General features: G+C 39.4%; 1 protein-coding gene across 7 annotated transcripts in view; it reads right to left on the bottom strand.

Annotated features, from left to right (window-relative positions):
- Positions 1-1,147: 1,147 nt before the first annotated feature.
- Positions 1,148-25,939, bottom strand: part of LOC133652973 (uncharacterized) — a 76,694-nt gene continuing 51,902 nt past the window's right edge. For 6 of the 7 annotated variants that reach the window (XM_062051941.1, XM_062051944.1, XM_062051943.1 and 3 more), the window contains 3 exons: positions 18,334-18,441; positions 2,406-4,009; positions 1,148-2,254 (listed from right to left, as the gene is read on the bottom strand). In XM_062051941.1, the coding sequence (XP_061907925.1) occupies positions 1,802-2,254; positions 2,406-3,851 (1,899 nt within the window). In that variant the 5' untranslated portion in view covers positions 3,852-4,009; positions 18,334-18,441 and the 3' untranslated portion in view covers positions 1,148-1,801. The remainder of the gene's footprint in view (positions 2,255-2,405; positions 4,010-18,333; positions 18,442-25,939) is intronic. The other variant, XM_062051945.1, reaches the window with a different exon arrangement.

The following is a 25,939-nucleotide window of genomic DNA, read 5'->3' as shown; positions in this document are numbered from 1 at the left end:
CGTCAACAAGGAAAAGTACCTTCCATATGAGGACCGGTGAACAAGTTAGGACCGAAATCATGGTCCCAATATGGAAAACCATTGCATCTGATAGGGAATATCTTGTGTGTATCTTAAATCTGGGGTGATATCATTTAAATAGATTTTTTTCCGAGTTCAGGGATGTCTTTCCTTTTCTCCTACGATTTCTGGAAAGGGTGGTCCTAAAAGAGGTAAGCATTTTTCAGAAGTCTCCAGAAGGTAACAAATACAGAATGTGTGCGTGTGTGTGTTCTTGTATTTCTACCTTTCTTGAGACATCAACAAGGAAAAGTACCTTCCATATCAAACTTGTTTACCGGCGTGAACAAGTTAGGACATAAATCATGGTCCCGATACGGAAAACCATTGCATCTAATAGAGAGCCAAATACTAGAGTCTGTGAACATTGCTCCAAAGTTGGGATTTTTTTGTTGATTTAATGTGCATACAAAAGTAAACATTGACAGGTGCAAAGGCAGCAATATATGATAACACAAGACAGAAGCTAAAGAAGGACTTCCCTATTCATCCCCGAAAAAACCCGCCAGGTGAACAGCTGATTTTACGACTTCCGGTGCTGAAGTAAGACAACCTGCGTCCCATAAGTGACCATAGGATGAACAAATGCACTACGGTACTAAGACTATGGTGGCCATTAACAGTTAGCTTCTACAGCTGGGTTGCCCAAAGTGCGGCACAGGGGCCATCTGTGGTCCGTGACTCGTTTTGTCATCGGCCTTAAGCACATTACAAAAAAACTAAAATAAAGATCTCATTTGCTGGTGGTGAAATCTATCAAAATGAGGGTGGCCTCAAAAAGGAGGGATTTTTCAAATTGACTGTGTGTCAGTTTTAAAAGTGCTCCCCCCTCTGGTCAACATATGAAATAACAAGTGTGTGTAAAAATTTGAATACTTCCCCCTCTGGACAACATATGTGATAACAAGTGTAAGTAAGAAATTTTAATTGTGCCCCCTTTGGTCAAAATGTATTAAAAACAAATAAAATAAATATGTAAATAAAGATATACTGTAATAACTTGAAGTAAATAATGAAGATTAAAAAACAATTACAAACAAAAAAATGTTATTAACCAAAAGCTTACCTTTTTTATATTTGCATAGAATGTATATATTATTAATGTTGTAAATACAAATCTTTATATATCTAGAAAAGGTGGTCCTAAAGAAGGAGGCATTTTTCAGAGGTCTCAAGAAGGTAACAAATACAAGAATGTGTGTGTGTGTGTGTGTGTGTGTGGGTGTGTGTGTATGTGTGTGTGTGTGTGTGTGTATGTGTGTGTGTGTGTGTGTGTGTGTGTGTGTGTGTGTGTGTGTGTGTGTGTGTGTGTGTGTGTTACATAAAGAGAGTGAACACGCACCAGTGCTTGATTGTCATACTAATTTCAGCCTTTCACTGCTCAGGACAGGAAAGGTAAGGGAAAGAGGAAAGCAAAAAGAAGGGAAAGGAAAGTGAAGAAAAAGGAAAGGAAAAGCAAAGGGAAGAAAATTAAAGCAAAGAAGATAAGGAAAAAGGAAATGAAATGAAAGGGAAGGAAAGTTAAGAAAAAGAAAAACGAAAGGAAAGCAAAGAGCTGATAAGGATAGAGGAAATGAAAACAGAAGGAAACAAATAAAAGGAAAGAGGTGCAACAAGTAGACAAGTTTAGGCCCTAGGCCAGCAAAGTGAACACCCGTAATTTTTGATTGTTGTTCTATTGCAACCCTGCGACTGGAGTGGTCCCCACAGAACCGTGGAGCGTACACACGTCTGCGAGTTTCTACTGCCACTTCATCAGCTTGGAGCCTTGAGGTAAATCCATGAGGCGTTCGTTGGTTCCTGTCGAGGGAAGAACGTCAGGGGCTGACCAGCGCCGTTTCCGAGGGCGCGTGGGCTCCTGAGTCTGGGGTTCTGCAGCCCGGGCATTCTTTGGCCCTATAGTGGGCAGATGTAGGGTTAAAGGGGGTGGAGGGGGAGGAGGCGGCATCTTCTCCCTGTGCCAACTCCAAGGCCCTCCCACTGCAGCCCTGGTCAGGGGGTGTGCGCGTGGGACTCTGGACGAATGTGTCCGGTGGAGTTGCTTGGGTGTCGGGGTGAGAGCAAGGCAAACATCTCCCTCTGTGAGCTGACGACAGGAAAGGCCATAGAGCTCTGCGGTTCTCTGGGGGCAACAAGAGGACCAGCCGTGGTCCTGCACAAAAAATGGATACTCCACCAAGACTTTCAGTAACTCCTGGATGAAAGCAGAAAAGGGTCACACACATTTGAAAAGAACATATGGCTGACAAGCGTTGATACTAAACTTCTAAACTGGTCTTGGAAGTTCTGTACTACCTCAACGGTCAATACAAGATTCATTCATCAACTACTTTTTTGCAGCTCACCTGAGTGTTGCGGTCTTTGAGATGGACCTGCAGGTGACTGATGCCCTGTGCACTGCTGGGAGAAATGAGCAGCACAGTGCAGGTGCTCAGGTGGAGCTCTGGGGACGTATCAGCGCTCCTTAAAAAGTCTTCAGTCCGCAGCTCCTCCACCTGTTTCAACTGCCCACTGGCCAGCTCAATTAGCGAACCCTTTGTGAAGTGAGGTAGGAGCGCAGGGGGAGACAAGTGAAGAGCAGGGGGAGAGGCGTGAACATGATCCCTGTTATGTTTCAGGTGCCTCTCCTTTTCTTTACCTCGCTCCTTGCTCTTTTCTTGGTCTTTGTTTTGGTCTCTGTCATGGTCTCTTTGGGACCAGTCATGGCTGTTCAGCAGACCCTCGGACAAGTGGGGTAAGTTTCTTGGATTGTGCTTCTTTGGGTCTGGCTTTACTTGCAGGTTGTACAGTGGTATTCCTGAGGGACTGTAGGGCGGATAGGACTGGGGAGCCTGAGGGCTTGGCTGGAAAACGGATCCCAAGGAGTAGTAGATGTGGGCTTCAGTTCCTGGGGCGCCCGCGGCATCCAGGAAGCCTCCTCTACACACCCAGGGGTCTGGTCCTACAGCATGATGGCTGGTCACTATTCCTTGCTGATGTCTGTCCTGCAGTGAGAAATGTGGTTCATGGCCCTCCTGAGCTTTAGAGTCTGAGGAAAACAAACCCATGGATTGGGCTTCAGGTGTCAGATCTTCCTGCTGTCTTTGTCCACCATTAGTCTGGGAGCTTTGTGGACTCGTATCCAATCGGATTCTGCTGCAATCGTGTCCATAATCTCCTGCGAGCAAAGGCCCAGAGGTAGTGGCAGTCCTGCTGCCTGGCCCATCCAATCCATTGGGCCTCTTTCCTAAGTATCTGCTCCTGGTTTTAACTAAACTTGGCTCTTGAGGGTAGAGAGAGGTATGACCAAACAAGTATGATGGGGAGAAGAGTGAGGAGCTGTAATCTCTTCGGTCGTTGTTAATGTAGGACCACATCTCTCGAGAATCAGCTGGAAAAGGAGTTTTAAAGGAGGAAGTGGACGACGGGGACGAGTGGGGCCCTTCTGCTCGAAGCCACCTGGAGTGGTGAGGAAGTGGCGACCCAGAGCCTCTCCTCTCCATAACATGCCCTTGAAAGAGAGGAAGTGACACAGATGAGGGGTAGCTCAGAGGCCATGGCAGGGTTAGGGGGCCTGGAGTCGGCAAGGGCGGAGGAGTGTGGAGAAGATGGGGGCTCAAGGTAGTCAGAGCTCGCTGCCTGGCGCCGACCTCTCTGTTGCCCTCCCCTCGCCCTGCGTTGGACCTACTCCGGAGTGGCACAGGGGGCTTAAATTCTTCCGGCGGCGGAAAGTGATGTTCTGACGACCCTTGCCGGGACTCCCTCTTCTTAGGAGGGAGGCATTCTTTGCCGCGGTCAGGGATGGGATTCATGGGTGGGCTCCAGAGGCAGTGAGGGCCCCCTATGTGTGGGTGTAGGCTAGGTCACATGGGCCTCTTGGGAGACCGAGGGGCACAGACAGAAGGGCCGGCTACGACACAGCATCACTGCCAGATCTTTGGGGATCTATCTGGACTGAAGCTGCACTCACCTAGGAAAGAGATAACATAGGAGAGATCATCGGAAGTATAATTGACCTGCAAAACTCTTAGCTTACTTGTGATCACCATGGCTAATTAGTCATCGCCTAAGTGCACTGCGGTGGGAATGAAACTAGCCAACTGGTTCCATTCAAACACATCACTCCCACATGTGCGCTAAAAATACAGCTAATGAAGCGAAGGCATTGCACCGTGTGTTAAATACACGCACACGCACACGGAGATCACTCACAGCTGAGTAGTTTTCATCTCTGGCTCTCGACTGATGATTGGAATATGGAGATATGTTCCCCTAGTGTTTTCATAAAACACCCCCACGACACCCGCGGGTATTCTATAGAAGTGTACTATGAAGCACCTCCTCACAAACAACCTTCCTTTCCACACAGCAGCACACACACAAATACTCCCACAGGCGGCAGTGCTCGCTCCCCCAGTGACAGTCAAAGCTGGTCACCACCCACCCGAAAGCTGACAGAAAAGCAGCAGTTGTTGTGGATTCTAAAGTTGCGTCTGTGCCAACCAAATATTTGTCAAAAGAGGCGAGAACTGCGCGACTGCCGCCGCTATGCGTGCCATGTTGCTCCACGTTGCATGGGAGAATGTGTTTATTTGTCGAGGTCTTTGTGTGCCTCTGAGTGTTGGAATGTGTCTCACATTTTGCATTCCTGTTTCATTCAGCGAGAAGTGCGGGGGAGCGCCGATAATTCTCCTGCAAAAATGATCAGCTTCAAAATGAACCCTTTTGACGGCCACCTCGTCTTTGCCTCCCGGCCCCCGGCTCACCCGTCAACAACCTACTTACTCCCGCTGTCCGCCACACTGTCACTATGGCAACTGCATCTTGCGAGAGGTGAGATAGGGATACTCCACAGACGGTTGCTCATCAAGTTACGAGCGCCAAAAACAGAATACGTGTTGGAGGCGAGCAAGCTGTTTGTGCATCTGAGTGGAAAGCTGAAAAGTTAGCGGTTGGCTGTGGGTGAAGATTCCGAGTCTCAGATGTCGAGAACTTCATTTAAATGTGTTGTAAACGAATGAATGATCAGTCCAAGACATGACCAAGTCCAGGTGGGCCTTAACCTAATGTGTGGCCCTGTGGTTGACAAGTTTTACATTAAGAAGTCGAAGACTATGTGATTGAATCATTTATTTTTAGTGCAAAATAACAATAACGTATGTTTTCTTCTGCTTCTGTAACATTACACCAGCGGAGTTTGACATAAACGTCACTACTATTATACAAACCCCCTTTCCATATGAGTTGGGTAATTGTGTTAGATGTAAATATAAACGGAATACAATGATTTGCAAATCATTTTCAACCCATATTCAGTTGAATATGCTACAAAGACAAGATTTTTAATGTTCCAACTGAGAAACGTCTTCTTTTTTTTTTTTTTGCAAATAGTCATTCACTTAGAATTTAATGGCAGCAACACATTGCAAAAAAGTTGTCACAGGGGCAGTTTTACCACTGTGTTACATGGCCTTTCCTTTTAACAACACTGAGTAAACTTTTGGGAACTGAGGAGACACATGTTTGAAGCTTTTCAGGTGGAATTCTTTCCCATTCTTGCTTGATGTACAGCTTAAGTTGTTCAACAGTCCGGGGTCTCCGTTGTAATATTTTCTGGACTACAGGTAGGCCAGTCTAGTACCCGCACTCTTTTACCACGGTGTTGTAACACGTGACTTGGCATTGTCTTGCTGAAATAAGCAGAGGCGTCCATGATACCGTTGCTTGGATGGCAACATATGTTGCTCCAAAACCTGTATTTACCTTTCAGCATTAATGGTGCCTTCACAGATGTGTAAGTTACCCATGCCTTGGGCACTAATACACCCCCATACCATCACAGATGCTGGCTTTTCAATTTTGCGCCTAGAACAATCCGGATGGTTCTTTTCCTCTTTGTTCCGGAGGACACGACGTCCACAGTTTCCAAAAACAATTTTAAATGTGGACTCGTCAGACCACAGAACACTTTTACACTTTTGCATCAGTCCATCTTAGATTAGCTTGGGCCCAGGAAGCATTTCTGGGTGTTGTTGATAAATAGCTTTCGCTTTGCATAGTAGAGTTTTAACTTGCACTTAAAGATGTAGTAACCAACTGGAAATACTGAATTGTTCCTGAGCCCATGTGGTGATATCCTTTACACACTGATGTCGGTTTTTGATGCAGTATCATCTGAGGGATCGAAGGTCCCGGGCAGTCAATGTTGGTTTTTGGCCATTTCTCCAGATTCTCTGAACCTTTTGATTATATTACGGACCATAGATCCCAAAGTAGCCTGTTGAGAAATGTTGTTCTTAAACTGTTGGACAATTTGCTCACGCATTTGTTGACAAAGTGGTGACCCTCGCCCCATCCTTGTTTGTGAATGACTGAGCATTTCATGGAAGCTGCATTTATACCCAATCATGGCACCCACCTGTTCCCAATTAGCCTGTTCACCTGTGGGATGTTCCAAATAAGTGTTTGGTGAGATATTCCTCCACTTTCTCAGTCTTTTTTCCCACTCGTGCCAGCTTTTTTGAAACATGTTGCAGGCATCATATTCCAAATGAGCTAATATTTGCAAAAAATAACAACGTTTTCCAGTTCGAACGTTAAATATCTTGTCTTTGCAGTCTATTCAAATGAATATAAGTTGAAAAGGATCATTGTATTCTGTTTTTATTTACCATTTACACAACGTGCCAACTTCACTGGTTTTGGGGTTTGTAAATATGAGTGGAGTTTGCTATAAAATGTCACATAACGCACCCTGTCATTCAAGAACTGACGTCTGACAAACGATTTTTGCTTCTCACCAACTTTTTTCTTTTTTTATTTGTCCTGTCCAGCTACTCAGGCAAATCATATAGTTGATGTAGATGGCCATTTTGGCTGTACAAATTTACTTTACAAAAGAGAAGTGTGGGATACTTCTCTTGTTGCCTTATTTGTATTTGACTTTATTAAATGGATTTATATTATCATTTGGTGCAGCCTGGCCGGAACAGGAGGGGATATAAAGAGAAAAAAAGGAAGACAGAGGGGGGAATTGTGGGGACAAGAGGGGGATGAGACAGAGAGACCACAACAACAACAACAACAATATAACAACATCAGCAAATAGGATATGTACAAATATGATGGTAAAAGTGATAGCAAAGAGGCAGTTAGTGAAATGAGTGAAATAAGTGAAATAAATAATAATACTTAAATGACAATGAACATTATTACACTACAAATGGAGCAATACAAATACCAATAGAAATAGCACTATTGATAATGAATGATAACAATAATTACCTCTACTATCAACAATACAGTTGTTCGAATGCAACAATACATATATGTAATGATAACATGAAATACAAAAGAAAGCAGATAAATGGAGGGGAAGAAAGAGAAGCCAACTATATTAACCTTGTAGATTGTTATAGTATCAATAGGTTAAGCTTTGTCAGTGGGCCATGTGTTACCCAGTTTCCCTATTGCAATAACGTTAATATATGTTTGATGAAACGTGATTATATGCATGAGTGTATGTGTGCATATGTACTTGTATATGTACAGGATGTGTATATGTATGATTGTACAGTGAATGTATATATACAGTATGTGTATATGTATGTTTGTACAGTGAATGTATATGTACAGTATATGTACAAACCCCGTTTCCATATGAGTTGGGAAATTGTGTTAGATGTAAATATAAACGGAATACAATGATTTGCAAATCCTTTTCAACCCATATTCAGTTGAATGCACTACAAAGACAAGATATTTGATGTTCAAACTCATAAACTTTATTTTTTTTTTGCAAATAATAATTAACTTAGAATTAGAATTTCATGGCTGCAACACGTGCCAAAGTAGTTGGGAAAGGGCATGTTCACCACTGTGTTACATGGCCTTTCCTTTTAACAACACTCAATAAACGTTTGGGAACTGAGGAGACACATTTTTGAAGCTTCTCAGGTGGAATTCTTTCCCATTCTTGCTTGATGTACAGCTTAAGTTGTTCAACAGTCCGGGGGTCTCCGTTGTGGTATTTTAGGCTTCATAATGCGCCACACATTTTCAATGGGAGACAGGTCTGGACTACAGGCAGGCCAGTCTAGTACCCGCACTCTTTTACTATGAAGCCACGTTGATGTAACACGTGGCTTGGCATTGTCTTGCTGAAATAAGCAGGGGCGTCCATGGTAACGTTGCTTGGATGGCAACATATGTTGCTCCAAAACCTGTATGTACCTTTCAGCATTAATGGTGCCTTCACAGATGTGTAAGTTACCCATGTCTTGGGCACTAATACACCCCCATACCATCACAGATGCTCGCTTTTCAACTTTTCGCCTAAAACAATCCGGATGGTTCTTTTCCTCTTTGGTCCGGAGGACACGACATCCACAGTTTCCAAAAACAATTGGAAATGTGGACTCGTCAGACCACAGAACACTTTTCCACTTTGTATCAATCCATCTTGGATGAGCTCGGGTGTTGTTGATAAACGGTTTTCGCCTTCATAGTAGAGTTTTAACTTGCACTTACAGATGTAGCGACCAATTGTAGTTACTGACAGTGGTTTTCTGAAGTGTTCCTGAGCCCATGCGGTGATATCCTTTACATACTGATGTCGCTTGTTGATGCAGTACAGCCTGAGGGATCGAAGGTCACGGGCTTAGCTGCTTACGTGCAGTGATTTCTCCAGATTCTCTGAACCCTTTGATGATATTACGGACCGTAGATGGTGAAATCCCTAAATTCCTTGCAATAGCTGGTTGAGAAAGGTTTTTCTTAAACTGTTCAACAATTTGCTCACGCATTTGTTGACAAAGTGGTGACCCTCGCCCCATCCTTGTTTGTGAATGACTGAGCGTTTCACGGAAGCTGCTTTTATACCCAATCATGGCACCCACCTGTTCCCAATTTGCCTGTTCACCTGTGGGATGTTCCAAATAAGTGTTTGATGAGCATTCCACAACTTTATCAGTATTTATTGCCACCTTTCCCAACTTCTTTGTCACGTGTTGCTGGCATCAAATTATAAAGTTAATGATTATTTGCAAAAAAAAAAAATGTTTATCAGTTTGAACATCAAATATCTTGTCTTTGTAGCATATTCAACTGAATATGGGTTGAAAATGATTTGCAAATCATTGTATTCCGTTTATATTTACATCTAACACAATTTCCCAACTCATATGGAAACGGGGTTTGTAGATCAATAACGGAGCAGCATCTCCTCATCCAACAACGCCGGAATTGTGTCCCGTGAAAAACCATCCGACCGGAACTCTCTAATAACTAAAGTTTATCTTCGACCCAACTCTCTCGTTTGAGTCACACATTAAGAGTGTTACTAAAACGGCCTTCTTTCATCTCCGTAATATCGCTAAAATTCGTTCCATCTTGTCCACTAGCGACGCTGAGATCATTATTCATGCGTTCGTTACATCTCGTCTCGATTACTCTAACGTATTATTTTGGGGTCTCCCTATGTCTAGCATTAAAGGTTACAGTTGGTACAAAATGTGGCTGCTAGAATTTTGACAAGAACAAGAAAGTTTGATCATATTACGCCTATACTGGCTCACCTTCATATACCTATATACATATATACCTATATATATACCTATACTGGCTCACCTGCACTGGCTTCCTGTGCACTTAAGATGTGACTTTAAGGTTTTACTACTTACGTATAAAATACTACATGGTCTAGCTCCATCCTATTGGATGCTATATCCGATTGTATTGTACCATATGTCCCGGCAAGAAATCTGCGTTCAAAGAACTCCAGCTTATTAGTGATTCCCAGAGCCAAAAAAAAGTCTGCGGACTATAACGCGTTTTCTATTCGGGCTCCAGTACTCTGGAATGCCCTCCCGGTAACAGTTAGAGATGCTACCTCAGTAGAAACATTTAAGTCCCATCTTAAAACTCATTTGTATACTCTAGCCCAGGGGTCGGCAACCCAAAATGTTGAAAGAGCCATATTGGACCAAAAATACAAAAAACAAATCTGTCTGGAGCCGCAAAAAATTAAAAGCCATATTACATACAGATAGTGTGTCATGAGATATAAATTGAATTAAGAGGACTTAAAGGAAAGTAAATGACCTCAAATATACCTACAAATTAGGCATAATGATGCAATATGTACATATCGCTAGCCTAAATAGCATGTTAGCATCGATTAGCTTGCAGTCATGCAGTGACCAAATATGCCTGATTAGCACTCCACACAAGTCAATAACATCAACAAAACTCACCTTTGTGCCTTTACGCACAACGTTAAGTTTGGTGGACAAAATGAGACAGAAAAAGAAGTGGCATAAAACACGTCCTAGAAAGTCGGAGAAAGTTGTACATGTAAACAAACTACGGTGAGTTCAAGGACCGCCAAAATTAGTAGGACAAAACGGCGCCCGCCAAATACTCGAATCAGTGAAGCATGTTTAATATAAACAGTGTGATTTCTAACAATTAGGGAGGTTTGTGTCATGTTTGTCCTCCTACAGAAACCATATTAAAACCAAAAATACATTTTTTTCCCGTCATCTTTTTCCATTTTTCATACATTTTTGAAAAAGCTCCACTAGGGCGGCGCTAAAGAGCCGCGGGTTGCCGACCCCTGCTCTAGCCTTTAAATAGACCCCCTTTTAGACCAGTTGATCTGCCCTTTCTTTCTTTTTTCTGCTCTGCCCCCCTCTCCCTCGTGAAGGGGGTGGGGTGGGGGGGTGGGGGGCACAGGTCCGGTGGCCACGGATGAAGTGCTGGCTGTCCAGAGTCGGGACCCCGGGTGGACCACTAGCCTGTGCATCGGTTGGGGACATCTTTGCGCTGCTGACCCGTCTCCGCTCGGGATGATCTCCTGCTGGCCCCACTATGGACTGGACTCTCACTATTATGTTAGATCCACTATGGACTGGACTCTCACTATTATGTTAGATCCACTATGGACTGGACTCTCACTATTATGTTAGATCCACTATGGACTGGACTCTCACTATTATGTTAGATCCACTATGGACTGGACTCTCACTATTATGTTAGATCCACTATGGACTAGACTTTCACAATATTATGCTAGATCCACTCGATGTCCATTGCACCGGTCCTCTCCAATGTTTCTCATTGTCATCCCACTGGGTTGAGTTTTTCCTTGCCCTGATGTGGGCTCTGAACCGAGGATGTCGTTGTGGCTTGTGCAGCCCTTTGAGACGCTCGTGATTAAGGGCTATATAAATAAACATTGATTTATTGATTGATTGAAAGTTCTGTGGGTGAATAATGTAAACCCACTACAGTTTTTAGCTAGTCTACTGACAGATATAAGTAAGAACTTTACACTACTTTATATTAGAAATAGCAACAGCGGAGGATGAATGTCCCATAACAAGAAGATAGAGGAAAAAGAAGAAGCTTATCGACTACGGAGTCGCCACGGACTACAAAGGCGGACTTATGCAGATCCCAAATACAGATCAGCAGGTACCAGAAGGTAAGAAAAGTTGCTTTTGCATATTATTGTGAAACAAAACGCCAGATAATATGTCTGCTATTGGGTGCCATTTTACACACACCATAATAATACTGGTATGTTGAAGCACAGTACAATCCATCAAGCGGTGTGGCTTCATAGCTTACCAAAGTCCGACTAAAAACATTTTGACAGATTTTTGAGCGCTGTGTGTAATGTTCTATATTTTCATAGGAACATATAAAATGTTGGTGTTGTTTACTGCCATCATATTGCAATCTACACGTATCTCTTATGTTTGACTGCCATCTACTGGTCACACTTATCATTTCACCATGTACCAAATAAAATAGCTACGAGGTCGGTAAGCACAACCAGAATTATTCTGTACATACACAACCTGGTACACCGGGTTATAAGGCGCACTGTCCATTTTTGAGAAAATTAAAGGATTGGAAGTGCGCCTTATAGTCCGAAAAATACGGTATCCCAACATCCATCCATCCATTTTATACCATTTGTCCCTCTCTGGGTCGCACTCTTCCTACTCTTGTTCAGATATGTCGAACTGTGCAGATGTCACCACGTCAGGTTTCTCACTGTAGATTGGTGACCACGTCTGAAACTGAAGCAAAACCGGGGATCCTCTGATCTGGATTCAAGCTGCCGATACCAAAACTGATCAGTCATAAAATGATATTACCTTTAGTGTTGACGCCACCAATTCATGGATAGATCCGCCCTACTCTTCCATGTCCTGTATCAACTTTAACCAACCGTTGTTATCGTCTCTATAACGCTCATTAATTAACTTGTTCATTTCCTGGTAATATCTGATCAATTTGTTCATTTCCTGGTAAGATCTGCTTACTTGGTTCATTTCCTGGTAATATCTGATCACATTGTTCATTTCCTGCTAATATCTGCTTACTTTGTTCATTTCCTGGTAATATCTGATCACTTTGTTCATTTCCTGGTAATATCAGCTTACTTTTTTCATTTCCTGGTAATATCTGATCACTTTCTTCATTTCCTGGTAATATCTGCTTACTTTTCTTAATTTCCTGGTAATATCTGATCACTTTGTTCATTTCCTGGTAATATCTGCTTACTTTTCTTAATTTCCTGGTAATATCTGCTTACTTTGTTCATTTCCTGGTAATATCTGATCACTTTTTTCATTTCCTGCTAATATCTGCTTACTTTGTGCATTTCCTGGTAACATCTGATCACTTTGTTCATTTCCTGGTAATATCTGCTTACTTTTTCATTTCCTGGTAATATCTGATCACTTTGTTCATTTCCTGGTAATATCTGCTTACCTTGTTCATTTCCTGGTAATATCTGATCACTTTGTTAATTTCCTGGTAATATCTGCTTACTTTGTTCATTTCCTGGTAATATCTGATCACTTTGTTCATTTCCCGGTAATATCTGCTTACTTTGTTCATTTCCTGGTAATATCTGATCACTTTATTCATGTCCCGGTAATATCTGCTTACTTTTTTCATTTCCTGGTAATATCTGATCACTTTGTTCATTTCCTGGTAATATCTGCTTACTTTGTTCATTTCCTGGTAATATCTGATCACTTTGTTCATTTCCTGGTAATATTTGCTTACTTTGTTAATTTCCTGGTAATATCTGATCACTTTGTTCATTTCCTGGTAATATCTGCTTACTTTTCTTCATTTCCTGGTAATATCTGATCACTTTGTTCATTTCCTGGTAATATCTGCTTACTTTTATTCATTTCCTGGTAATATCTGAACAATTTGTTCATTTCCTGGTAAAATCTGCTTACTTTGTTCATTTCTTGGTAATATCTGCTTACTTTGTTCATTTCCTGGTCATATCTGATCACTTTGTTCATTTCCTGGTAATATCTGCTTACTTTTTTCATTTCCTGGTAATATCTGATCACTTTGTTCATTTCCTGGTAATATCAGCTTACTTTTTTCATTTCCTGGTAATATCTGATCACTTTGTTCATTTCCTGGTAATATCTGCTTACTTTTCTTAATTTCCGGGTAATATCTGATCACTTTGTTCATTTCCTGGTAATATCTGCTTACTTTTCTTAATTTCCTGGTAATATCTGATCACTTTGTTCATTTCCTGGTAATATCTGCTTACTTTTCTTAATTTCCTGGTAATATCTGCTTACTTTGTTTATTTCCTGGTAATATCTGATCACTTTGTTCATTTCTTGGTAGTATCTGCTTACTTTTTTCATTTCCTGGTAATATCTGCTTACTTTGTTCATTTCCTGGTAATGTCTGATCACTTTGTTCATTTCCTGGTAATATCTGCTTACTTTGTTCATTTCCTGGTAATATCTGACCACTTTGTTCATTTCCTGGTAATATCAGCTCACTTTGTTCATTTCCTGGTAATATCTGCTTAATTGTTAATTTCCAGCTCGTGTCTGATTACTTTTTTCATTTCCTGGTAAAATCTGCTTACTTTGTTCATTTCTTGGTAACTGTTTGTACTTTGTTTATGTAGTTTACCTGATCTTGTGTACTGTTTGTTGAATTTACTGCATCTTTGTACTTTGTTTATGTAGTTTACCTGATCTTGTGTACTGTTTGTTGAATTTACTGCATCTTTGTACTTTATGTAGTTTACTTGTTCTTGTGTACTGTTTGTTGAATTTACTGCATCTTTGTACTTTGTGTAGTTTACCTGTTCTTGTGTACTGTTGGTTGAATTTAATGCATGTTTGTACTTTGTTATGTAGTTTACTTGTTCTTGGGTACTGTTTGTTGAATTGACTGCAATTTTGTACTTCATTTATGTAGTTTACCTGTTCTTGTGTACTGTTGGTTGAATTTACTGCATGTTTGTACTTTGTGTATGTAGTTTACCCGTTCTTGTGTACTGTTTGTTGAATTTACTGCATCTTTGTACTTTGTTTATGTAGTTGACCTGTTCTTGTGTACTGTTGGTTGAATTTAATGCATGTTTGTACTTTGTTATGTAGTTTACTTGTTCTTGGGTACTGTTTGTTGAATTGACTGCAATTTTGTACTTTATTTATGTAGTTTACCTGTTCTTGTGTACTGTTGGTTGAATTTACTGCATGTTTGTACTTTGTGTATGTAGTTTACCCGTTCTTGTGTACTGTTTGTTGAATTTACTGCATCTTTGTACTTTGTTTATGTAGTTTACCCGTTCTTGTGTACTGTTTGTTGAATTTACTGCATCTTTGTACTTTATGTAGTTTACCTGTTCTTGTGTACTGTTTGTTGAATTTACTGCATGATTGTACTTTGTTTATGTAGTTTACCTGTTCTTGTGTACTGTTTGTTGAATTTACTGCATCTTTGTACTTTATGTAGTTTACCTGTTCTTGTGTACTGTTTGTTGAATTTACTGCATCTTTGTATTTGTTTATGTAGTTTACCTGTTCTTGTGTACTGTTTGTTGAATTTACTGCATCTGTGTACTTTGTTTATGTAGTTTACCTGTTCTTGTGTACTGTTTGTTGAATTTACTGCATCTGTGTATTTTGTTTATGTAGTTTACCTGTTATTGTATACTGTTTGTTGAATTTACTGCATCTTTGTACTTTGTTTATGTAGTTTACCTGTTCTTGTGTACTGTTTGTTGAATGTACTGCATCTTTGTACTTTGTTTATGTAGTTTACCTGATCTTGTGTACTGTTTGTTGAATTTACTGCATCTTTGTACTTTGTTTATGTAGTTTACCTGTTCTTGTGTACTGTTTGTTGAATTTACTGCATATTTGTACTTTGTTTATGTAGTTTACCTTTTCTTGTGTACTGTTTGTTAAATTTACTGCATCTTTGTACTTTGTTTATGTAGTTTACTTGTTCTTTTGTACTGCTTGTTGAATTTACTGCATCTTTGTACTTTGTTTATGTAGTTTACTTGTTCTTGTGTACTGTTTGTTGAATTTACTGCATCTTTGTACTTTGTTTATGTAGTTTACTTGTTCTTGTTTGTTGAATTTACTGCATGTTTGTACTTTGTTTATGTAGTTTACTTGTTATTGTGTATTGTTTGTTGAATGTACCGCATGTTTGTACTTTGTTTATGTAGTTTACCTGTTCTTGTGTACTGTTTGTTGAATTTACTGCATGTTTGTACTTTGTTTATGTAGCCTACTCTGATCATTGTCAAGAAAAATGCTAAAATATTTTTCCCTGTCGAGTACAACTATTCAAACAGAATATTTTCATTTGAAATTTGTGTTTCATATGTTACGAAATAAGTTTTTTTTAGGACGTGTACTACTTTGACTACAACTTCTGAGGTGTCGCTAATGACCATTTACACAACATTAAAATGCGACCTCCTATTTAGCGCAAAATAAGCCTAAAAATAAAAGCATATAAGCCTTAACCAGGATTCTACCACAGCAACTAACTAACTAACTAACTACACTGCAAAAAGTCAGTGTTCAAAAACAAGAACAAAAAATACAAAAATTAGGGGTATTTTATTTGAACTAAGCTAAATTATCTGCCGATAGAACAAGAACATTTGGCTTGTCAAGACTTTCCAAAACAAGTAAAATTAACTAACCTCAATGAACCCCAAAATACCTTAAAATAAGTATATTCTCACTAATAACAAGGGCACTTTTCTTGGTAGAAAAAAAAAAGACACCTTTTTGCTCAATATGTTGAATAATATTCTTAAATGAAGTAAATGCTAGTGCCATTATCTTGACATAATGATATGCGCTCGGCATTACATTTCTTGAAACCAGCAAACTTACACTAAAAACTTATTTATTGTTCTTAATGGAAAGGCAACAAGGCAACCGCTTGTTACTCTTGGGGTCTACTAACCGCTCAGTCAAAACATATGGTGTAAAAATGTATTTTTCCATCGATAACATGACATCATCGCGCCAAGTGCGTGCTCTATCAGTCAATTAGTGCGCATATATACAGCCCGGCCCCCGGCCAAATTTTTTTAATTGTAATTTTGAAGAATTTATCTGAAAGTGCATGAACTCTTTCAAAATTGTTTGAAATGTCACATGTTAAATGTTTTAATATTAAGTACAGTTTACTGTACTGTGCCAACTGTACTACTATATGAGTACGTGTTTTCTATTGTTTCATTGAAAATAAAACAGCAAAGTCCATTTGGCCGTCATCTGTTTTAATTATGAGACACAATTGTGTCAAAGTCATGATTTTTTTTTTTTTTCATGCTTGAAATAAGAAACGATTACTTTAAAAAAAAGTAGTTTTATACTTGTGAGTGTTGATGACACAGCTTTGCAACAGTTGATATTCTAGTTTCAAGCATGTTTTACTCAATATAGGTAATACAATCTCAGCAACAAGCTGTACTATCTTACTGAGATCATTTAGGACCAAAACCCTTAAAACAAGTAAAACAATCTGTTGGAATAATTGTGTGTAAGTTATCACAAAAACTTTCCATTCTGAGTTTCCAATGAACAGACAAGAAGCTGTCTCTGTTGCACCAAGCCAAACGCTTGGAAGTTTCCGCTGTGTACGATAGAAACAGACGGGAGGGGTCATCCATTGTCCTCGAAAACCTGATCAAGCTGAATCCAGGACAAGCCCAAGCCCGAGGGATCTTCTTCTTTTGTCTTCAATGTGACCGAAAACAAGGACTGTTTACATACTACCCATTCCTGTTGAGAAATGTGTTGTAGCGTAAACATTGAACATCTAAATAAAAGAGAAGAAGGAAACCTTCTTCGTCAGAGCGTGGTGCAGGACTGTACAGAGAGTACAGTGGCCATGTCTCTCCTCAATTGAGTCCAAATTGAATTATGTCTCTGTTTGATTCCTTGCCTTTTGTCTTGTTTAATAGGTGTCATCAGTGTTTGACACAATCTAACATAAAATCTGCTTAGTGAAAAGAATTATGTTATCAGACAGACAATAAGCAAATATCAGTTTTTGCAGTGTAACATTTACTAATGTAATTGATTTTGTACAGAAGCTACACAAAGGTGTTCCAACACCGCATTCATACACCTATTTTCATCTGTGGACAATTTTCTATGAGCCTGACATGCTTTTGAGAAGAGTGAAGAAATGTTGGAAAAAAACAAGAACACACAAAACAATAACAATCATAATAATGGAAAGTCAAAATTCAACTTCAGAGTAATGATGGCCATTTGTATTTACCTGCTAAATAAGTCCATGCCAAGTATGCCATTCTTGATAAAGATACAAAACAGTTTACAATTTGAACCACAAAGAGAGAAAACAAACTATTATTCTGCAATAGAAGGTAAAAACTAGAAGTCTTTAAATGTTCAACTCTTCACAAGTCTTATGATTTCTTCGATGGATGCATTATTAATCTGCCCTATTTTTGTGTGGAAAGGAGTATTCTTGTCCTTTTGATAACCCCGAGGAAAACCGGCGGTTTCCCCGAATAAAGCTGCCAAAGCGAAGGAGCCAACAAAGAAGATGCTGTGCATGTGGAGGAGTTGGAGACGACTCCTACACTGCACACTGCACACGCGTCCGTCCAGAACGAAGAACACCCAATACTTGCAACACATCCCAGCTCAATCATCACAATCTCAATAATCCTCTTTTCACTTTGCTCCCAAACATCCTTTCGAAGAACTCCGTCTCGCTAAACCGACGTCGACGTGAAAATGGCTTTTTGTTTCATCCTGCCCTTTCTCTGCACAAGCGTTCCTCCAAAGTGCTGTCCGTCACCAGAGCACACGCCGGACTCTAACATACAAACTTTGACGATCCACGCGCTGAGAGAGAGTGCAGGCGTTCGGACTTTGACTCGCATAACGTGGGCGCCGGCGGCCATCTTAACGGAGCTGATGAGAGACTGACCTTAGCGACGGCTCTGCAGACGTCCCGTTCCTGTCCCAGACGTCCCAGAGGGTCAACGGTCTTCTCAGCTCCGAACTGCGCTACTCTGTAAGAGCCAGCCTGTCATATCTGTGTGTGAAAGAATAGAAAACCCAACTGAAAGCCTGCTATTCGTCTGTCGTGTACGTAAGTGAGTGTGTCAAGAGAGTGTGTGTGTGTGTGTGTGTGTGTTTGTGTGTGTGTGTGTGTGTGTGTGTGTTTGTGCAAAGGGCTGAGGAAATGAGTAATATCTAGCAGTGAGAAGCATGTCTGCTCTGCACAGCCACACAGGCAGACCAGTTGCTGCTGCCACCCACTCGCTTGAATCACTGTGAGGGACACACACACACACACACACACACACACACACACACACACACACACACACACACACACACACACACACACACACACACACACACACACACACTCAAACACTCATCCTGCAGGGTAACAGCTGGGGAGCTGGTGTGCGTCCCCGCGAACTTAGGTGAACTGATACGGAAGTATTATTGTCTTGTGAGCTACAAACCCCGTTTCCATATGAGTTGGGAAATGGTGTTAGATGTAAATATAAACGGAATACAATGATTTGCAAATCATTTTCAACCCATATTCAGTTGAATGTGCTGCAAAGACAACATATTTGATGTTCAAACTGATCAACTTTTTTTTTTTTGTGTGCAAATAATCATTAACTTTAGAACTTGGTGCCAGCAACACCTTTATTTATTGAATCAAAAATACTGAAATTCCACGACATAGTGAATTTGCAAACAGCTAAAATTATGCACAAAGCAAACTATAACCTGCTACCCAAGAATATACAACAATTCTTCTCAAAAAAAGAGGAGAAATATAATCTTAGAGAAAAACGTAATTTAAAACATTTGTTTGCACGTACAACACTTAAGACCTTCAGTATATCAATATGTGGAATTAAATTATGGAATGGATTAAGCAAAGCAATCAAACAATGTACTAATATGATACACTTCAAGAAACTCTTCAAACTTAAAGTGTTTACAAAGTACAATGAAGAAGAACCATGACAAACATTCTCAATTTATTTCATCCATCCATTCATTCATTCTTAAAGTAATCTTACTTATCTCATCATATGAAATATGACTTACTTCACCAATTATTATTATTAAATTCTTACTATTATTTATTTATTTATTTTTATTGTAATTACTTATGGAGTTTATTGTGAAAAAATTGTGAACAGGAAGTGAACAAAAAGTTTTGCAACTGTTATGCAAAGAAAAGGGGTAGGATTAAATAAGCTCTGCTTCTTCCTACTCCTTTTCGAACATGTTGAAAAGAAACTGGAAATTGTGATGTATTATGTTGTATGCTTGCATGTTCGAAATAAACTCAAACTCAAAACACGTGACAAAGAAGTTGGGAAAGGTGGCAATAAATACTGATCAAGTTGAGGAATGCTCATCAAACACTTATTTGGAACATCCCACCGGTGAACGGGCTAATTGGGAACAGGTGGGTGCCATGATTGGGTATAAAAGCAGCTTCCATTCACAAACAAGGATGGGGTGAGGGTCACCACTTTGTCAACAAATGCGTGAGCAAATTGTCCAACAGTTTAATAACAACATTTCTCAACCAGCTATTGCAAGGAATTTAGGGGTTTCACCATCTACGGTCTGTAATATCATCCAAAGGAGAAATTGCCGAAAACCAACATTGAATGCCCGTGACCTTGAATCCCTCAGGCGGTACTGCATCAGCAAGGGACATCAGTGTGTAAAGGATATCACCACATGGGTTCAGGAACACTTCAGAAAACCACTGACAGTAACTACAGTTGGTCGCTACATCTGTAAGTGCAAGTTAAAACTCTACTATGCAAAGCCATTTATCAACAACACCCAGAAACGCCGCCGGCTTCGCTGGGCCCGAGCTCATCTAAGATGGACTGATGCAAAGTGGAAAAGTGTTCTGTGGTCTGACGAGTCCACATTTCAAATTGTTTTTGGAAACTGTGGACGTCGTGTCCTTCAGACCAAGGCGAAAAAAGAACCAGGCGCAAAGTTGAAAAGCCAGCATCTGTGATGGTATGGGGGTGTATTAGTGCCCAAGACATGGGTAACTTACACATCTGTGAAGGCACCATTAATGCTGACAGGTACATACAGCTTTTGGAGCAACATATGTTGCCATTCAAGCAACGTTATCATAAACGAATGCCACGCCACGTGTTACAACAGCGTGGCTTCGTAGTAAAAGAGTGCGGGTACTAGACTGGCCTGCCTGTAGTCCGACCCTGTCTCCCATTGAAAATGTGTGGCGCATTATGAAGCCTAAAATACCACAACGGAGACCCCCGGACTGTTGAACAACTTAAGCTGTACATCAAGCAAGAATGGGAAATAATTCCACTTCAAAAATGTGTCTCCTCAGTTCCCAAACTTTTACTGAGTGTTGTTCAAAGGAAAGGCCATGTAACACAGTGGTAAAAATGCCCCTTTTTTTGCAATGTGTTGCTGCCATTAAATTCTAAGTTAATGATTATTTGCAAAAACAATATAAGTTTCTCCCTGTATGTACCTTTCAGCATTAATGGTGCCTTCACAGATGTGTAAGTTACCCATGTCTTGGGCACTAATACACCCCCATACCATCACAGATGCTGGCTTTTCAACTTTGCGCCTATGACAATCCGGATGGTTGTTTTCCTCATTGGTCCGGAGGACACGACGTCCACAGTTTCCCCAAAAAATAGTTAAATGTGGACTCGTCAGACCACAGAACACTTTTCCACTTTGCATCAGTCCATCTTAGATGAGCTCGGGCCCAGCAAAGCCAGCGGCGTTTCTGGGTGTTGTTGATAAATGGCTTTGTCTTTGCATAGTAGAGTTTAGACAAACTGTAGTTACTGACAGTGGTTTTCTAAAGTGTTCCTGAGCCGATGTGGTGATATCCTTTACACACTGATGTCGCTTCTTGATGCAGTACCGTCCGTCATTTCATCGCTTACGTGCAGTGATTTCTCCAGATTCTCTGAACCTTGCGATGATATTACGGACCGTAGATGGTGAAATCCCTCAATTCCTTGCAATAGCTGGTTGTGTCGCAAAAGTCAGGGGTCAAAAGAGAGCCAATCAAGGCTCCTGGTTCACATGAATATGAACACACACACACACACACAAACACACACACACACAGACCACAATACAGACACACAGATTTAAAAAAAATTTACACACACAAATCAAAATACGGACACACACATTGAATTATGCACACGCGGATCTGAACACACACACAAATATCACACACACACACACACACACACACACACACACACACACACACACACACACACACATTGAGATACAGACACACACATGAGTACACGAACACGTAAATAAAATGACAGACACACACATTGTTTGGACATAGTTTACAACACAGTGGACTGACGACCACACGCACACTTTGGAGAGCCCAATGAGGCTAACAGCATTGTGTTGACAAAGTCATCTCAAGGTCATCTCATCTCTGCTGATGTGAAGCTAGAAGCACAATTCATGCAACTCTCAGCTTGACAAATGGCACTTGGTAAAGGGCGCCAAACTGTCACTAACTAACTAACTAACTAACTAACTAACTAACTAACTAACTAACTAACTGACTGACTGACCAACTACCTAATACACTGACTAACTAACTACCTAACAAACTACCTAACTAACAAACAAACTAGCTGACTAACTGACAAAAAACGGATTAACTAACTGGCCGACTAGCTGTCTAACAAGCAAACTGACTAACTACCTAACCAACTAACTGCCTAACTAACAAAATAACTGATCAACTAACTGCCTAACTAACTGGCTGACTCACTAACAAACTGACCAACTAACTAACACTCAAACTAACTAACACTCTGACTAACTAACTGACTAGCTAACTACCTAACTAACCACCAAACTAAAAAACTGACCGACTAGCGGTATAACAAGCAAACTGACTAACTATTTAACCAACTAACTGCCTAACTAACAAAACAACTGACCAACCAACTGCCTAACTAACAAACAAACTAACTGACTAACACATAAACCGACTAACTAACTGACAAACTAACTACCGAATTAACTAACTAACCAACACACTAACTGACTAACAAACTGACCAACTGACTGTCTTACTAACAAACAAACTGACCAACTAACCAACTAACTAACCAACTAACTAACTAACTAACTAACTCACTGTCAGGTGAATTAACTATGTACTACCTAACTAACTAACCAACAAACTAGCTGACTAACAATCTGACAAACTGACTACCTAACTAACTAACTAACTAATTAACAGAATGGTAATAGTCCATACGAACACATATCAAACTTATTTCATAACACCATACAAATCAAATGTACTTTTAAATGAACTACTTTATCAATCAATTTATTATTGCACATGTATTTTATAACTCTTCATTACAAGTACCTCAAAGGGCTTCAACAACTCAACTAAACCACATTTTACTATTACAGTACTGCAACAAATACTACTACTAACACTACTACTACTACTACTACTACTACTACTGTTACTACCACTACTACTACTGCTACTACTACAACTACTACTACCACCACCACTACTACTACTACTACTACTACTACTACGACTACTATGACTACTACTATTACTACTACTACTATGACTACTACTACCACTACTACTATCACTACTGCTACTACTAAGATTCTGCAACAAATACTACTACTACTATTATGATTACTACTACTGTTACTACCACTGCTACTATGACGACTACTACTATTACTACTACCACTACTACTACTACTACCACTACTACTACTACCACCACCACCACTACTACCACTACCACTATTACCACTACTACTACAACTACTACTACTACGACTACCAGTACTACCACTACTACAACTATGATTACTACTAATACTACTACTACTAATACTACTACTACTACTACTAATACCACCACTACTACCACTACTACTACCACTACCACTACTACTACTAGTAGTACTATGACTACTACTACGACTACTACTACTACTACCACAACTACTACCACTACTACTACCACCACCACCACTACTACTACTACCACAACTACTACTACAACTACTACCACTACTACTACTACTACTATGACTTTGACTACTACCACTACTACTACTACTACTACTACTACTACTACTACTACTATTATTACCACCACTATTACTACTACTACTATTACTATTACTATGACTACTACCACTACTACTATTATTACTACTATGACTATTACCACCACTATTACTACTACTACTACTTTGACTACTACTACTACTACGACTACCACTACTACTACTATTACTACTACTACTACCACTACTACTATTATTACTACTACGACTATTACACCACTATTACTACTACTACTACTTTGACTACTACTACTACTACGACTACCACTACTACTACTACTACAACTAAGACTACTACTACTACCACCACTACTACTACCACTACTACTACTACCACCACTACAACTACTACTACTACTACTACGACTACTACCACTACTACTACTACCACCACCACTACTACTACTACTACCACTACTACTACTACTACTACTACTATTACTGTTACAACTACTACTACTACTACTATGACTACCACTACTACCAATACTACAACTAATATGACTACTACCACCACTTTTAATACTACAACTACTACTACTATTACTACTACAACTACTACCACCAATCTGATTTAAATCCACACCCTCTGAGAAAGGGTCACAGATTTAGGGATGCTTCTCCCATGGTGATCTGCTGCTATGGATGTCCAGCGGGTTTAGTTGTTGAATAGTTATATTAATAGATCGTGTTTATTGAGAAGTGTTTGAAAGCATTTAAGACCAGTGAGCAACAACATCATGTAAATATCAGCATGAGACGCCATGAGGTGGTTATACATTCAAACAGAACGACAGTGTTCTATAAACCTCCCTATATATCAAAACAAACAATATTGTGCCAATAAAAATGATCATTAAAACAATTATAAGATCATATTTTGAGAATATTTCATTTTAAAATCAACACACAACACATGAGTTCTACTTACAAATGTGAGTTAAGTTTTTGTTGTAAAAGTAAGTTAACTACTCACAAATGTGAGTTAAGTTTTTGTTGTAAAAGTAAGTTGACTACTCACGATGTGAGTTAAGTTTTTGTTGTAAAAGTAAGTTGACTACTCACAATGTGAGTTAAGTTTTTGTTGTAAAAGTAAGTTGACTACTCACAAATGTGAGTTAAGTTTTGTTGTAAAAGTAAGTTGACTACTCACAAATGTGAGTTAAGTTTTGTTGTAAAAGTAATTTGACTACTCACAAATGTGAGTTAAGTTTTGTTGTAAAGTAAGTTGACTACTCACAAATGTGAAATAAGTTTTGTTGTAAAAGTAAGTTGACTACTCACAAATGTGAGTTAAGTGTTGTTATAAAAGTAAGTTGACTACTCACAATGTGAGTTAAGTTTTGGTGTAAAAGTAAGTTGACTACTCTCAAATGTGAGTTAAGTCTTGTTGTAAAAGTAAGTTGACTACTCACAATGTGAGATAGGTTTTGTTGTAAAAGTAAGTTGACTACTAACAAATGTGAGTTAAGTTTTGTTGTAAAAGTAAGTTGACTACTCAAAATGTGAGTTAAGTTTTGTTGTAAAAGTAAGTTGACTACTCACAATGTGAGTCAAGTTTTGTTGTAAAAGTAAGTTGACTTCTCACAATGTTAGTTAAGTTTTGTTGTAAAAGTAAGTTGACTACTCACAATGTGAGTTAAGTTTTGTTATAAAAGTAAGTTGACTACTCACAAATGTGAGTTAAGTTTTGTTATAAAAGTAAGTTGACTACTCACAATGTGAGTTAAGTTTTGGTGTAAAAGTAAGTTGACTACTCTCAAATGTGAGTTAAGTCTTGTTGTAAAAGAAAGTTGACTACTCACAATGTGAGATAGGTTTTGTTGTAAAAGTAAGTTGACTACTCACAATGTGAGATAGGTTTTGTTGTAAAAGTAAGTTGACTACTCACAAATGTGAGTTAAGTTTTGTTGTAAAAGTAAGTTGACTACTCAAAATGTGAGTTAAGTTTTGTTGTAAAAGTAAGTTGACTACTCACAATGTGAGTCAAGTTTTGTTGTAAAAGTAAGTTGACTTCTCACAATGTTAGTTAAGTTTTGTTGTAAAAGTAAGTTGACTACTCACAATGTGAGTTAAGTTTTGTTATAAAAGTAAGTTGACTACTCACAAATGTGAGTTAAGTTTTGTTATAAAAGTAAGTTGACTACTCACAATGTGAGTTAAGTTTTGGTGTAAAAGTAAGTTGACTACTCTCAAATGTGAGTTAAGTCTTGTTGTAAAAGAAAGTTGACTAATGTGAGATAGGTTTTGTTGTAAAAGTAAGTTGACTACTCACAAATGTGAGTTAAGTTTTGTTGTAAAAGTAAGTTGACTACTCAAAATGTGAGTTAAGTTTTGTTGTAAAAGTAAGTTGACTACTCACAATG

Source organism: Entelurus aequoreus, linkage group LG07, assembly GCF_033978785.1.
Source record: "Entelurus aequoreus isolate RoL-2023_Sb linkage group LG07, RoL_Eaeq_v1.1, whole genome shotgun sequence".
NCBI lineage: Eukaryota > Metazoa > Chordata > Actinopteri > Syngnathiformes > Syngnathidae > Entelurus > Entelurus aequoreus.
Note: the sequence above shows the minus strand (reverse complement) of the source record. Positions and strands in the feature narration are given on the sequence as shown.